At 36.3% G+C, this 16,266-nt stretch overlaps 1 protein-coding gene across 1 annotated transcript in view; it reads right to left on the bottom strand.

Annotated features, from left to right (window-relative positions):
• The window catches only part of MPDZ (multiple PDZ domain crumbs cell polarity complex component), an 87,737-nt gene that overhangs the window by 14,121 nt on the left and 57,350 nt on the right, over positions 1-16,266 (bottom strand). Inside the window, exons 23-31 of the mRNA XM_030466746.1 lie at positions 15,613-15,717; positions 14,752-14,844; positions 14,097-14,274; positions 11,920-12,030; positions 4,592-4,739; positions 3,776-3,972; positions 1,761-1,852; positions 1,392-1,482; positions 944-1,024 (exon numbers count right to left, since the gene is read on the bottom strand). Of these exons, the coding sequence (XP_030322606.1) occupies positions 944-1,024; positions 1,392-1,482; positions 1,761-1,852; positions 3,776-3,972; positions 4,592-4,739; positions 11,920-12,030; positions 14,097-14,274; positions 14,752-14,844; positions 15,613-15,717 (1,096 nt within the window). The remainder of the gene's footprint in view (positions 1-943; positions 1,025-1,391; positions 1,483-1,760; positions 1,853-3,775; positions 3,973-4,591; positions 4,740-11,919; positions 12,031-14,096; positions 14,275-14,751; positions 14,845-15,612; positions 15,718-16,266) is intronic.

Below are 16,266 nucleotides of genomic sequence, written 5' to 3'. Positions count from 1 at the left end.
ATATTTTTGTTTGAAACAAATCTATTTCTATAACAAATTCTGTCAACCTACCAACAGTATACTGGCTACTAAGATAAAATTGAAACACTTCGAAGTGGAAATCCACTCAAAGTGTTTAGAGAGTAGAAAGTGAGGTAAACAAAACTTCATGGTGTAGCTTAAATTCATTATCTGAAACCACAAAAAACAGAGGCTGAGAAAACGTATACTCTTCCTGTGACGTTGATCTATGTTTGTGGTAAAGTGAGATCTTCCTAATGCTTTCACGTAGATTTAAATCATCCAGGTATTATAAATTTTCCCCTGCCTAATAATGGAAAGCTAGATGCCTTCCAAGAAAAAAAAATCATCAAGAATCCACAAGTCTATCCTTACGTTCACTGAATTTCATTTAACTGTCTTCTCCAAGTCACCAAGCAGAAGAAATTTTTACACCCTTACTTGGCAGCTTCATAGTTACAGAATCCTGGCTTATCCTCTCCTATCCCAGCTGGAGAATCTCTGCTAAATATGTCTGTTGTCTGAGAGGATTTAAAAATTGCTTCAAAGTTGCTTATAAATTGCTAATTCATTTACTTTAAATAATGAAGGCAATGATCTTACCTGAGGTACCACCAGAAACTGGTTACCAGCTTGGTAAACAAGACAAAAGGTGACTTATTCCAGAGACTTATTATGTATTTACATATTATAAAACAGCTGGCCAGCTAACATGAAGTTAAAGAGATTCATGACATTGCCAAAGCCAGCAATTACATCAGGAAAACTCTGAGATCCAATCATGAAGAGAAGATCACAAGAAATTTTTGACTTCCAGTAAATATGAGACAAAGTTTGTTCGCCATTAGAGGGACTACATCACAAAAAAAAAACCAAACCAAAACAAAACACCAAGCTAGTGAACACAAATGTGGCTGATGTAAGTTTGATTCTTAGCACTTACCTTAGGGAGTTCCACGTACTGAATGTTTTTGCAAGAGCTGAAGTCAGAACAAGCACTGGAGTTTGCAGCATTAGTATCAGCCTAATAGAAAATTAAATCATAACTGTGAGCAACTGTATTAAACATTTTGCATCAAAATGAAGTTAGCAAACAAACATTTAAAGAGGGCTTAATGATTTTTTGCTTTATTTAAACTACTACAATCCTATTCATGGGACTGTTAGATTTATTTCATTTTTTAGATAAACATAAAATAAATCAAAATGTAGCCCAGCTGTATCAAATTTAGCAGCTTTATTAAAATGTCATTTGCTTTTTCATTCAATTTTTCTTTTTTTTTTTTTTTTTTTTCAGTATTTGCAAGGTAGACAGCACATTATGAACATCCAGGACAATGTTAGTACTTCAGTCAAATGAGAACAACAAAAATTTACTTAGTTTACTTAACCTCTTGATGATGAAGTGTCCCTGAAGTACACTGTGAAGCCTCTGCTGTCTTTGTAGGGCAAACAGCCATCTGATTTACTGCATCTTTATTTCTACAATAGATTCAGTTGAATAGTGTAGTAAGAATGTAGTAATACAGCACTGTATTTTTCAAGACAAATTCAAATTCTCATACTTTTTTACTCTATTTCTGGAACTCACAATACAAATATCAAATCAGAAAACTCAAGACATACTTATCAACTACTACAAACTAGACTCAAAAGCACATATACCTAATCAAAATCATAAATAAAACAGAAATATCCTTCAAAAAGCTTGAGCATATTAAAAATAAACCTTTTTAGCCAAACATTTAACCAGGACTTACCTGATAAAAATTATTTTTACTTTAGATGGTGCACATTTGATTATTGAGGAAGCATTCTGATGAGTCCTTCCATAGAGTACTTGCCCATTTATCTATGTAAAGGAAAGCAGAAATTAATTATCTAAAAAAATTAATTCCCTTAAACTACTTTTTAAGACTTTAAAAAATACATATCCCACATCCCTGGCTAAAGCAGCAGTTGCATTAGACAATGGAGTATGTTGTGTCTTCTTTCATTCCCTTCTTTACTTAAAAAAAATCTTCGTATTTTGATTTCTGATAAATACTGTCTTAGGGCTAAAACCATCATTTTCTGAATTATATTGGGTGGACTTGGCATGTAATCAATTCTCACTTGCCACTGATCACCTCATGACTGATGTGCTGATAAAGCAGGGTCATGGGAAATTCTAACCATAATAAATAAATTTATCATTTTATCCAGCAATTAGGTTGCTATTATTTATCAACTCTCAGCTCTGAGCCAGACACGTTATACACTGGAGTCTGAACAATGATGCACTTACAATCTGAAGATCTGACCTGACAATCATTGGCCTTGATTGGCAGAGCATACTCAATGAAACCCTTTGAAGCTCCTCTGATTCAGATGTGATTGGTGGTGTCAGTGTGAATTTGCAGAATAAGGTCATTATTCACCCACATTTTGTTGTATTTGCTTATGGAAATGGAAAAATATAGTGCAGAAGTTAACTCTAAGAGAGTAATACAGGCTATGTTAACCAGGCATGGCCACAGGGATACTGAACCATGCTGTTTACAGAATCTAGGTGCAGCACTACTTCTTGTTTTTGCCATGGGCTTGAGAAGAACCAAGCTTAGGCTAACAGCTGGAAGACAGGGCATGGCCTGGCACAGCTGATGGGCAGATACTTGAGAATACAAGGAGCAAGCTGAGCTTTCTCTGCTCAGAAGAGGTTGAGACAATCTCCTATCATCAGTTTGCAGGTTCACAGTGTGAACAGTAAGTAAGAAATCACGAGGGCAGACTCAGACAGATGTGTTTCAGTGTGTTCTGGGAACACTCAGCATACGAGACACCAAGGTTCCAACACCAGACATTTTAACTGACTCAAGAGAACTATCCAACAGGTAACATCAGACTGTAACAAGTCCCTCCATGGAGCTAGGTCCACTGTGCCACAAATATCTTTGTTTTTCTCCTAGAATACAACTGCCAGCCTACATCATTTACTTTCTACTATGTCCTCATTTACTCTCTATTATGTCCACTCATCCTGTCTCACCATTCCTCCCTGTGCATCTCCCCTGTGCACCTGAAAACAACTCCACACAATGTTTTGAAGTTACACAAAGCATTTCTGTGAGGGAAATGTTACCTTCAGTGAGAAGAATGAATAGGAAAAGCAAATAGCAGAGAATACATCAGCAAACAGCACAACTGAGCTTGTGTTAATATAAAAATATACCTTATGCTCATACACATGTTGGGAATGTTAGCTGCACATACAGTGGCTGGATCTCTCCACAAAGCCACTAGAAAACAGTCCAAACACGTCATGAGATCGAGCTCCATAATGCAATCGGATCTGTCACTGTTTCCCCAATTTTATATTTCCTTTTTGTATGTTACACACATAAAAGGTATTCCGATATTATAACAGTTCCAACAGAGGAATAATTAGCAACTTTGGAATGCTCCACAGATGAATAAAAATGAGGGATGAAAAAAGCTTCTGGGTTACAGAGATTTATAGAAGGGTCGTGCACTGCAGACCATGAAAAATACTGAAGTCCTTTAGTCTATTAATTTTAATTGTAAACACACCTTTACTTAGTACTGCTATAAGCAGGAAAAAAAATCCCAGCTGCAACTACTTAGCAAACATCAGAATGAAAATCTCATAGGACAGTGATGTAACAGGAAGATTTCAAAGTCCATTGAGGAAAAATTATATGGCAGCAAGAATAAAGTATTTTAATGCATTTTAAGTCAGTAATATTTGCTTTCAATGTAAGCTGCAAAAACTCACCTCTAGTAACTCATCTGCAATCTGTAACCTGCCATCTTTGCCAGCTGCTCCATTTGGATCAATTCCCACTATAAAGACACTCATCCTGGATCGGTCTTTGTTACCAGCAAGACTAAGTCCCAGACCTGTCCTTCCTTTTTCCAACTCAATCATGTGGAGCTCCCCTGGTAGATTTCCATAGCGCTGCACGATCTTTTCTAAATGTAAAAGCATGGGCAGCAGAGGTTGGATTTACATTAGACAGTAGTTTCACAAGTCATCATTGTGAGAGTCAAGATCAGTGTCCAGTGGGCAGTATCTGACAGAAGAGTCCAAAACTGAATAAGAAAACTTTAAGTGTACACCACACTTTGCTTAAAGCTAAGCCTTAGGTGATTTATTACAACATTTCTAGTTGCTTATTTTCCTTCCAACTTTGGAAAACATTAAAAATACTTTTCACACATGAAAGCAGTAATTCTCCCTCCAGTAATACTTTTAATTTACCTCCAGTATATCATTAGCTATGATATCACTGCCATTAGTTAATCTAGAGTAAACTGAAACTCTTCAAGTAGTCCTACACATTAAAATTGGAGTACACAGTGAATTTGCACCATGGAGGAAAACAGAGAATGGAGTGTCATGAAGAACAACTTAGCTTTTTACTTCAACGTGTGCATCGGACACACAATTGAAAGCTGACAGCAACACTTAACACCCAAAACATAAAGCACAGAAGAATGAAGTCGTTCAGACTCGGTTCCCCGTTTCTTCTGCTACAGTGCCATTTTCAAGAACAAATACTTCAAGCTTTATCACATAGGACAGACTTACTCCAGCTGTAGCGGAACTCATCCTCCTTTTCCACATCCCCTGCAACTCTGCTACATGATGCCCGTGCAATGTCACAGCTCATTCCTGAAAATGCTGAAGGACGGGGCAATGAAGTCTTTTCTGGTTCTAAATCAGACTGTCCAAATGCCTTTGGAGAATAAGAAAAAATGCAGTGGCTAAGCAGATGCAGATTCTATGTAGGGTAAAACATAATACAGTATACAGAAATGTTGAAATGGCAACAACTATGGCTTTGAAGTTTAAATACCAAGCAGATGCAATACTAAAATAATAACATGGCACAGAAAGGCTACAAGAGATCAAAGATAGAAACAAACACCAGGAAAATTATGCATTCAAAAGCAAACAGAACTCACAAAAGAAACCCAATTCAGTAAAGTTTTATGTGCCACTTTACATTTTAGAAGTCTTTTATGAAGACTGATTAATTTTTTTTTAAAGTTGTATCTGTTGAAGACTTCTATTCAATTTTATTTTTAAAAGCCACCACATATAGTTTCTTCCTATCATATGTTTTGGAAGCCAAATATGAGGAAAGGGAAAGGAAATAAAGAAATTCATGCTTTCAAAAATACATTCAGAAGAAAACAAAAAGCAAAACAACCAAAAACCTTGCCTATTAGATGAAAGGACAATTTAAAAACAAAATTAAATAGAGAAACTGAAGAAATCCACAATAACTGGACTTTTTCAGTCTTATGTTCTGATTTCCTATAAGCTGCAAAGAGGAGATCAAATAAGGGAGGATGCAAATTAAAACACAAAGGAGAAAAATAATTTTGTTTTTTATGTATGTGGCCTATTTGTATTCACAAAAAGCTAAAAAGTACAAACACACGACTACTGCAGTATAATGATTAAATATCTAAATCCGAAATCTGGCAAGCCTCTATTCAAGTCTGTTTCCCAGAGGAATATGGACTCTGATCAAGGATTTGGCTAAGTGTTTATAATTTACATAATTTTGGCTTGCTAACTAAACATGTAGGCAACAAACTTGTGTCTGAATATCATAATTCTGTAACTCAAGAGACTCTGATACTTGGCAGATAGCTGCTGATGTAAACAACAAAAATCCCACATAAAACTCCAGTATTTTTCCAACACTAGGATTTTCAGGTGTTGCCCTATGTCCATAGCCCTGCTCACATCATTTCAGCTTTCATAATCTCCATTAAGAAAACTCTGACCAGTTATCTCGGATGCTACCTCACTGGCAGTCAAAACCACTGAGACGTTTTTTTCATGAGGCAACAGTGAAACAGGTAGCATCATATACCTTAGGAGAATTCAGTCTACTTTAAATTGAAAGTATTGAAAAATACAGAATGTTACCAATTTAGTGATACTGAAATTTCATGAAGGTCCCATCTCTCAGGGAAAAATCAGTTACTTGCATTCTCTGTAGACTTCAAATATTTAAAGAAAATGAAAATGCCCTATTTCAGTTCCCTTGTCCACCTTCTGCTTGAAAAAGATTCTCCTCTCATTCAGGAACTTGTTCTAGGAGTTGAACTACGAAGTCATTACAAGTCTAAACTTTGTAAAGTTTTAATATGGCACACAAGCCAATGATTTTTAGGAAAAATTCACATAAACAGCATATTATTTTTCATAACTTATTAGTACATTTATCTGCGCTTCAAATATAAGATAATGTTATTCTGCCAAGATTATATCTTCTATCACTGAAGTTAATGTACAAATTATTTACAGTTTATGCAGATTAAACATGCTATAGAACAGGCTAACAGTTACAGGGCAGACATAAGCCTCAACCAAAGCAGCAAAATTCTAGCAAAGACATTGTTATCCATCAGAATCACAGTAGGGTGGAAACATGACTTAATAACATTCACAGCAACTTTTCATAATCAAAAATTCCAAAATGTATCCACCATGGAGAAAAGTTGGTGTCAAAGCAAGGGGAGAGTAGTTTTAGAAACACTAATTTTTCAGAGTGCTTCCTAGAGTTCCACCTTGAAAGCTAAATAGCATACTGAAAAAAATTAGAAAATAGAGCATGAAAGCGGACCAGATCAGCATACCTTACAGCAGTCTCTGTGTTTTAAAGTCCAAATTTGCATCACATATTAGTGGCACTCTTGCTAAATGACAGACATTTGCAAAATTTAAGGAAACATGACCCAAAAAAAGGAACTAAAAATTGCTGTCAAGTCCTCTGGAAGATCTATGCAGATGTATCGCTGCATCCAGACAGATCTGCACTTACAAACTGCAGGCACCATAAACTGACTCACAAAAAAATGCTTGTTTCTTTACCTCTGTGCATATGCACATAAATCTGAACATGTCTGATGCTTAAGAAAATGCTGAATTGAAAATAAAAGCAAAGATCCTTTGTGAGAAGAATAAAAAAGGTGTTACAATGGCATTTGAGAGACGGGGCCACCCCCATCTTCCAGAACTCAGAATGTCATAGATACAGTGCCAGCATCAGAGTTTTCACACACATAAGACTTTTGCTCCCTGAATCGGGCCACACACACAAAAAACCCTAAAATGCTTTAATTCATGAAATACTTTCAGTGTGCCATGGCACAGTATTTCATTTAAAATGCAAAGCATCAGACAGTGCATGAGCCCATCTGGCTACCAGGGTCACCCCAACCACAGGCAAGCAAATATCAAAAACAGCAGCAAGTAGGGAGCAGAATCACTTTCCACAAAGGAGGCACACACACAGAGGAGGAAGCAGTACTCTGGAAGGCATCACAGGCCATGTACAACACACATAGAGTAGGACCCACTCACTGGAATCAAGACAAACCTTGAATGGTGTGGGAGCAAAAGGGTTAGTTGGGGAACAACGGAAGGTAACCCTAACTGGATTCGATACCTCCTACAGTAACAGAAAACAGCAATCCACGTTACAGCACCTTTGGCAATACACAGCATTATTAATGAACAATTAGTCTTCAATTATGGATCCATTTTACTAACTGAAGCAGCTTCTTTCACTCAATTTATAAACAGGAAGAAATATTTAATGGGTTATTACAGACCCTCACTAAGTAAAGTTTCTTAACTGCAAGTGAATGCTAGGTCAGCAGAAGCAGAGAGAGATGACACAAGGCTATTCTTATCTCACTATTAAAACAGGCATTATGAAGCAAATGCAAAAACATTAGGTTTTCCCTAAAAATAAGTGCAATTTTTTTCAGAAACACTTTTAGAAAATAAAAACATGCAAGCCATAATTTATGTTACACTTCTACTCCACTTCCTCAGAACTGTAACAAACACAAAGATAGATTTCAAAAACACATGCAATTATAGATTACATATCATATCACAAATGCTTGTTGTACATTCAATATGTTTGACAACACAGCAAAACAGAAAAAGAGCAACAATCACTTCCAGGATGTATAACCAGCTAGAAATAATATATTAAATCAGAAAAGCATGCACATAAGTTTTAAATCTTTATTTATTATTGTGCTGGAGGTTTCCTCTGTTCCCAGTATGAATAACATGCAGTAAGCACTAAGCAGATCTACTTTTTTTTTTTCCCCCAAAGATGTCAGCATTCTGTTCATGGTGCATTGGAAGAAATTTCAAGAAGAAGTGGGAAAATATTTTCATCATCATAAACCAAAAGCTGCAAATATATTTTTTTCATGCAGGAGAAAAAATGAGAATTCAAAGCTGAAAAGTCCTATGCACATAAAAAGAAAATGAAGTACATAGCAGCAAAACACCTGATGCTGATGAGAGAGTTCCAGTTAGGTGGAAATATCAACATATACCAATGGGCCAATTTTGTAATTCAGAACTATCTGTGGACCAGATTTAGCAGTTAGAAATAACGGAGCTGGTATTTTTTTTAACTTCTTTCAATCTTTTGTATATGCGACTATGTCTGTGTCCTTTTAATTAATAACACAGGATTTCCACTCTCATCAGCAAAATATTTTACCCAAATAGGTATAAAAGAATTTAAGAGCAGAGAGACACTAATAAAAAGAAGCACACGCGTTTGGTGAGTCAAAAGCAGGCAGTGTGTCACCACCCAACCTTGTTAGTGTTGAACTGAGAAGAATCAGCAAACGGGTTAGTGCTACTGAAGACAGCTGGCCTACAAGATTGTAAAAGATTGTTCTGCAGGAAAGGCAAGGAAGGGTTCTAAAAGGAAAACATAATAGAAACTAAGCAAAAATAATTTAAAATTAACCTTTTTTATGTCATGAAACAAAATATATTTATTTAGCAGTTTTTACTAATCAAAAAAGGTCCACTTCCTGCACTTTGCTATAGATATGTGAAGGTAAGCTAAACTGTATTTGCCCTGTGTTCATATCAGCTACATTCAGGAGTGTGCAGAGGAAAAGAATGCATTCTTATGGGTGTTCTAGACTTCAAAGTGTTTTAAGTGCAGAATTCATGAGAATGAAGAGCAGAAAATTTACCTGCCATGACATTTGTACCATTTTGTTCGATGATCTCAGAATATGGGGTAATGTTACACATTAGTTAACTATAAAATAGTGGATTTCTGCATTGGAATAAGCATGTTATTTGTAACAATGCAGTCACGTTTAGTTTTATTTTGAAAACCAGAGACTAATTCTTATAATTGTATTCAGCCTCTTGTGGTAACATACTCACTGTGTATTTAGCAATATCAGGCACCCAAACAGACTTCTTATCGTGAAAAACTTTTACAGATCACTTTGTGTATGTGTGTGCATCTGTAATTTTCTGAATTTATAGTTTACTGAAACTAAATTATCTGGTCTTCTTCTTAAACAATACAAGGTACTTCCTTATTTAACACAAAAAGAGTTTGTATATTTAGACGAAACTGAAGGATGTAATTGGGGCAGTTATATTCCTAACACAGTTTTTACACTGGGTTCTATTTTGAGATTAGAACCTATTTAATAAAGAGGGTATAGCTCTGATTTTGCATAATATGTTGAAAGCACTGTTCAGCATGTACTTAGGAGCAATTTCTACACTAGGTGTATCCATCTCACAATTACTTAAATGTCTGAGGGCTTTAAGCTTAACATTGCTGGAAAATGAGAAGCAGAGTAACTGGAAAGGAATGTGAAAGACTTTTGCACAGGACCAACATTTATATTATGGTAACTCAATGCAGATCCATGTTGCTGGTTAAAAAAAATTCCTAAAGCATTTTGTTTTTTTTTAATGTTCCTGAAAAGAGAAAAGGCATGCCTAAACATTTTGTGAAACAAAAAGTAGTGTAATTTGGTAAGACAATGTATGTCTTGGTTCTACAGTATCTTCAGCAATGAGAAGCGCTGTGTATAAACAAAGTTTCTTCACTGGCAAGCCACTTGAAGTTAAGTTTCCCTACAGAATAAGGTTTGTTGTTTACACATATGATTCACATTTGATTTTTTCTTTTATAAAGAGAATTTTGGGAAAATAATGTGCCAGTGTAGTGATCCTATCACACTTTAACCATTAAATTACCTGCATAATATTTTAAATTGATTATTGATAAATTTTTAAGCAATTAGATAAGAATCACAAACATTTTGTAAATAAAAAGTGAAATCCTAGTAAAAGAGAAAACAAAAGATTGGCCATACTAATTCAAAATGTTGTTTTTAATCATGATGCTAAAGCACATAAAATAATACTGGTAGTTCAAATTCTTATCCATGAAACAGCATTGTATAAATATGGGCAAACTACCATCATCAAAATATGGAGCACTGGAATTCTGACTAAACATTTAGGCTTAGCATGATTTCCTGCACAGTCTAGAAGAAGAAAAACAAACACTAAAATAAAGGGTATTTTTCCTTTTGTTGTTTATTTTCAAAACTAAATTTTATTTATTTATTTTAGTGTTTTTTAATTTTTTTTTGCAAGTAACTTTTGTTTATCACTTTAGAAATATTAAGGATTCTAAGCTATCAGAAACTAGCTAGCATTACATATAGTACAATGCTGTAATCCTACAAATTATTTGGAACCCTAACCATGGTTACATATTAATCCTTACTTAGAAATACCCCAAGCAGCATCTGTACGAAATAGATCTGATGGATACCTGCTTCCTATCAAAACTAACAACCAGCTTTTCAGAGCCCATCTGCATGATTCGGGCTACTCTGGAGTAGGATTTAACTACTACAGCAGTCTGAACGAAAAACAAATAGGAAGAAACTGACTTGTTAGCAATAGGTCACTTGAAACTTGCAGACATACATGGCAGTACCATGTTGTAAGTATAGCTACTATGTGCAGGCAGTTAGTTACCTGGGTGACTGCACATGAATGACAGCAGGAAATTGCCTTATAAGATCTTATTGTAAAGTACAGATGCAAGTTTCAAAAGACGAAGACAATAAACATAATGCCATTTCCAAAGACCACAACACAATGCATGTGTACAGTAAGAGAATTTGCAATGTTTCTGCTTACAGAGAAACAAGGGCTTGTTAATAAAACAGTCAAGGAATACCCAACAAGCTTAATAGCTGGAAAATAAAGAGAACCAAGAACTACAGTTAAAAATAACACAGGAACATTCTTAAAATAAAAGTAAGTTGTGATAAAGTAATGGTATCATCCCCATCCCAAACATTCAGCAGTGGCTCTTTTGTTCACATCACAGCAAACGCAAAAGCCTTACTTTGGTAGCTTTAGTATCAATAACCAACACTCAACAGAGCTTTTTCATGCAACTTTACCTTAGATGACTGATGATAAAATGGGTTAGTAGTCTTCTGCCCACAGGGAGCAGAAGCTGAAGAAGGGCTATAAACAGACTCTGGCTGGGGAACAAGAGTTATAAGACAACTCGTAAATAAACATGCAGCTTACACAGACTGAAATGAGGAAGTTTAGTTTCTAGTGATGCAAGCAACTGATACTAAAGGTCAGTAACTTTTGTCTGCAATGTCCATGCACATTAGAGACAGAAAACTTTCGCACAGTTCTAAGTCCTTTCATTAATGTCCAATGAATTTTTTTAACAGGTCCTGTATTTCTGCATGCGCTCCTCAGACATGCTGTCAATCTCTAAGAGCTGGTTTTAGTTAAGATTCCTACTCTGCCCCCCCAAAAAATTATCTTTCTTGAGTCTTTTCAAAATAGTTTGAGGACGGCGTGCTGGAGCGTAATTCCAAATCCAAATCGCTTTCATTCTAAATGGAAATAATACTTAAATCACATCTTTGTTCCTAAAATGGCCAAGATGGAACTTTCAGGATTAAACATCCCATTCCCAAACACCATCACCTAGAACATTTGTTTCATCTATTACTATGTATTACAACTCTTTTCTTACTCTTTATGCTTACCCTTGGTTTGTTTATAATGCTCTGTACCATAAAGACTACAGGATTGCCTGCCTTCCGTATGGCTTCCACAGCTTGTTCGTGGCTGGCATCTCTGAGGTCAATTCCATCCACCTGTAATTGGAAGGCCTCATCTTAACATTGCAAAAAGCTACCATGAGTCAGCTCTGGGTTTTGGTTAAGGGAACCTTGACTAACAGCTAAGTCCAAGCCTCCACTACTGGTGGAAAGGTTTCTATAGACTTGGTCTCCTCAAATATAGATTTGAGATTTCCAAGAGCACTGAAAGGACAGCAATAAATACTCTCTATTGTTTTTAAAACAAGTTTTTCGACATTCTTGATTAAGATTCTATATATGTTTTCCTCCAGGCAATGTAATAGAAGAGATACAACAATAAGAAGAGGTAAGGTAGCCTGAACAGAGCCAAATACTGCTTCCTGTAAAGCCTATCTCAGAATAACCTACCTCCCAAGATTTCATGAGATATACAAATTGAAACTTGTTAGGTGCTGCAGGGTTTTTCATTATGGAGTATTATGTCAGTTCTGTGTACTAGTTTTCTAACGTTTGATTTTTATGAAGCAAGTTAAGACAAATTCTAGCTTCAAGACACTTAATCCAGAACTTATATTTTTAGGTAAGGGCTGAAAACTTTCCCTTTTCTAGAAGAAAGCATTTACAATGGATGGATTGTAGTTCTGGCTGCTTTTCTTCATGCCTTTGTATTTATTGGTAGGTAAAACAGTTTGTCTTGTGATCCAAGTAGGAACCATGTTATGGTGAGGTTAGCATCAGTGAAGCATTCTCACAATGAACACAGTAAAAGCTAGAAGCTAACACACAAAGGTTATTTGTTAGTGGCAATTCTTGCACACAGTTATATAATGAGATTACCCCTACCTTTTTAATTGTCGAACTCTACCTTAAACTTAATGATCCAATGTAAATAAAAAGAGAAAAAAACAATCTGAGAAATCTCTAAATCTGAGGAACTTAATAGCAACACTAAGACTCTCAGACCCATGTCTGAAATAACATATGCACTAGTAGCCAGAAAAGCCTAGACACACAACGTGAGAAAGTGATCTCTTGAGAAACAGCCACATGAACACAACATTTTGTTACTTAATTTCACTCACTCACTCCAATTTCTGCAAGTGTCATTGTCAGAGACAGCCATTCTGTTCATAGAAATCCAGGTAATGAGATACAATTAATGTTTTTTAACTTTATGGCCATCAAGCAAACTCTGCCTCCCAACTTGCTGTATACTGAAAATTCCTCCATGCTGTTATGTGCTACCTATACTGAAGGTATTATTTCAAAATCCTTTCTACAGATCTTATATCTTGAATGTTTTACATTTGCCACATTGAGCAAGCCCAGTCTGATCCAGGGAAAGAATCACTATTCTATTTCACCCAGCTTGTTACATCCTTACTGATACACAATCAGTTAAGGATATCCAGCAGGGTGAAGATAAGTGCAGTTTGCAATACCCTGACACTGAAGACTGGGCAATGTCTGACTCATTGATAATTATCACAAGAAAGACACATTCCTTTCAGTATGTTATTCTTCAAAATCTTTATGTACGAATGCCAGAGTGGCTGCATGAACAAAGGATTGTCTAAGAAGAAATCTAGACATTTCCCCCCCTGCAACCGCACTGGCTACCCTATTCCCAGGAAATGCTCTTAACTTCCCCTCAAATCCAGGTTTCTTCATGTCAGCAGAAAAAAAAAATCGTCTCCCTTAATTCCTGCACAAAATGCACATGAGTAACGTGATCTGGTCCAAATTTAAGTGGGAAACAAGCTAGGCATTTATTTGCAGGATTTGCTATTTACCGGTCACTTCTGGTTTTATACAATATGTAAAAGTAAAACCTTTCATCTGCACCAAACATTAGTTTTTTCCTAAACATACTGACTTTGAAACAGGCAGGTAGGATTGCTGGCTTTGCAGACTCACACAGTCAGACATCTGTGCTTTATGTTGCATATTCAGCTTATAGCTGTCTGCCACTAAAACATCATCAGATGGTACTACACTCTGTACAGATCAAGTGGACCCAGCTGGAGCAATTACACAGCTGTCAGCCCAGGACCACACAACCACCTCATCAGCTCCTGAGATGCTGGGAGTATTGCAAGCAAAAGGCACTTGGCTGGTACCTCTACAATCCGATCTCCAGTTTTCAATGTTCCATTTTTTCCAGCTGGGCTATCTTCCAGGATGTGCTTGATAAAGATACCTCTCATCACTTCTCCGTTACTCAGGCGGCTCCCCATCCCTCGTCCTCCAACAATGCTGATCCCCAGTGACTTGCTAGGCTCTCTCCAGAGTTCAACCCTGTTGGGGCCAGAACAAATGAAAATCTGTTGTGATTATGTAAAACCTAAACACTGAAGACATCTGAATCTGACCAATGGCTTAAAAACATTCAGAAATAACCCCTCCTTACAAAGTTCTTTGGTTTTTTAAGTGGAAGTTATCTACAGAATTGCTCAGATAGTACGTAATTGTGTCTACTGATTACTTTATTTTGAATTCTAATCAAAACTTGGAATCTTTCTCTTCATCTCCTCTTACTAGGTCCCAGAGAGTCAGCCTGTAGATAAATTACTAAAAATTCAAGAAACTATTAAATTGCAGAGATCTATCCCAGTGGCAGTAAAAAAACAAAACAGTGAAACATTGCTGCAATGCACAACATATATACATGCAGCAATTCTATTATTTTCTTCTTGCCCTTAAAATACATTACAGCTTTCAAAATAGTTGAATTTCAGATGAGATTTTATACTAAGCAACTGGATTTGCACTTACTTTCTTGGCTGGTTCCAGTTACTGAAAGCTGCATTTTGAAGTTCACTTTCTTCTCCCTCACCCTCTTCACGTTCTGGAAGCTCTGGAAGCTCCCTGCTGATGAACAGGAATACGCAAGCAGTTTTTATAGAACCTATACCATAGCTAGATTTCACTAGAAAATTTCAAGTACTGGATCACCCTGTAAGCATTAGAATTTGCACACAGGATTCATGTGAGGACTTTATTTTCTTAGACATCTGTTAGAATACATATTGTGTTTGGCGATTCCCTGTCAACTTGCCTCTAAAGTAAGTTGTTATCAACTGACAACCAGAGTAAAAGCCTCTGCATTTTGGAACCAGAACCTAATCAAAGCTGATGGTAATTATTTATTATTTCCAAAACGAAATAAATTGCATTAAAAAACAGTTACTGCTTTTGGAGATCAATTTCAAGAAAACATAATATAACAGTGATGAAGTTTGAGATGCAAGGAAAAGAAAAGCATCATTAATTATTTCCAGTATACGTTCTGGCAAGACCATCAATCCCAAAATCTCATGTTGGATGTACTGAGTATTTGTGGAGATGAATAAATCAATTTCCCTGGTTTTTAAGAGAAGTTTAGGACAAGACAGTATTCAGTCTCTTTTTGGGTAGACATATAAAGCAGCTTTACAAAATGCCAGGAAAAAATGTTAGCCAAAGCAAAAATTGTATTCTGAACAGCTTTTTATTGTAATAGCTGCTGGTCTGAAGAAAATCATCCACCTTTCAGATCTTCTAAAAGAAAACTTACCTTCCTGAACCATGCAAAGTGTATGGAAAGAGTTATATCTGAGAGCTCTACAGGAGAAGATATTAAGTCATTTGACTCACCTGACAGTGTGTGAAGGAAAAAGTTCAAGTGGCACAGATCCCTCCATCTGTTGTCCCAAACAGGCCCTGTATTCGTCTAAATTTTCTGCTGGCACATAGGTAATACTGCAATAAAATGGGACATGATTAAAGTAGCCTGAGGCCTGCTGGTCCTACCTTTGGTGGGTGAGAGGAAGGGATATGACGAAGCCACTCAAGACTACCTCATACAGTTAAAGACTACCTCATACAGTTATTGATTTCAGAGCCACAATGCTGGTACAATGGCAGTTACATGAATCCTTTCTGATTCTGCAAACAATATGCAGTCATGGTCAAATTAGATAGCTGTACAGCACAGTTTTCTACAGGCTAGAAACTCCATTTTAAGCAAATGGTGCTTGAACAGCAACAGGAGTTCAATAGTGAAAATCCATCTTCAGTCAAAAAGAAGATGCCTTGTGCAAAGACAAAGACCAAAGGTGAGGTGTGAAGTACAATTAGAATCCTAAATGCCTCTGAAAATTCTCCTGGAAGTTGGCTTGAAAAATATTTTGTGCTTCCCTGAGGTGTTCTGAGTCTAGTTTAGCTTTCTCTGATTTTGGTGAAATATACTGCATAGGTTTGGACATAAACATGCTGTGTTACAGCATACCAGCTCTGCAACAGGGACCA

The sequence above is a fragment of the Calypte anna genome, chromosome Z (genome assembly GCF_003957555.1).
Source record: "Calypte anna isolate BGI_N300 chromosome Z, bCalAnn1_v1.p, whole genome shotgun sequence".
Classification (NCBI taxonomy): domain Eukaryota; kingdom Metazoa; phylum Chordata; class Aves; order Apodiformes; family Trochilidae; genus Calypte; species Calypte anna.
Note: the sequence above shows the minus strand (reverse complement) of the source record. Positions and strands in the feature narration are given on the sequence as shown.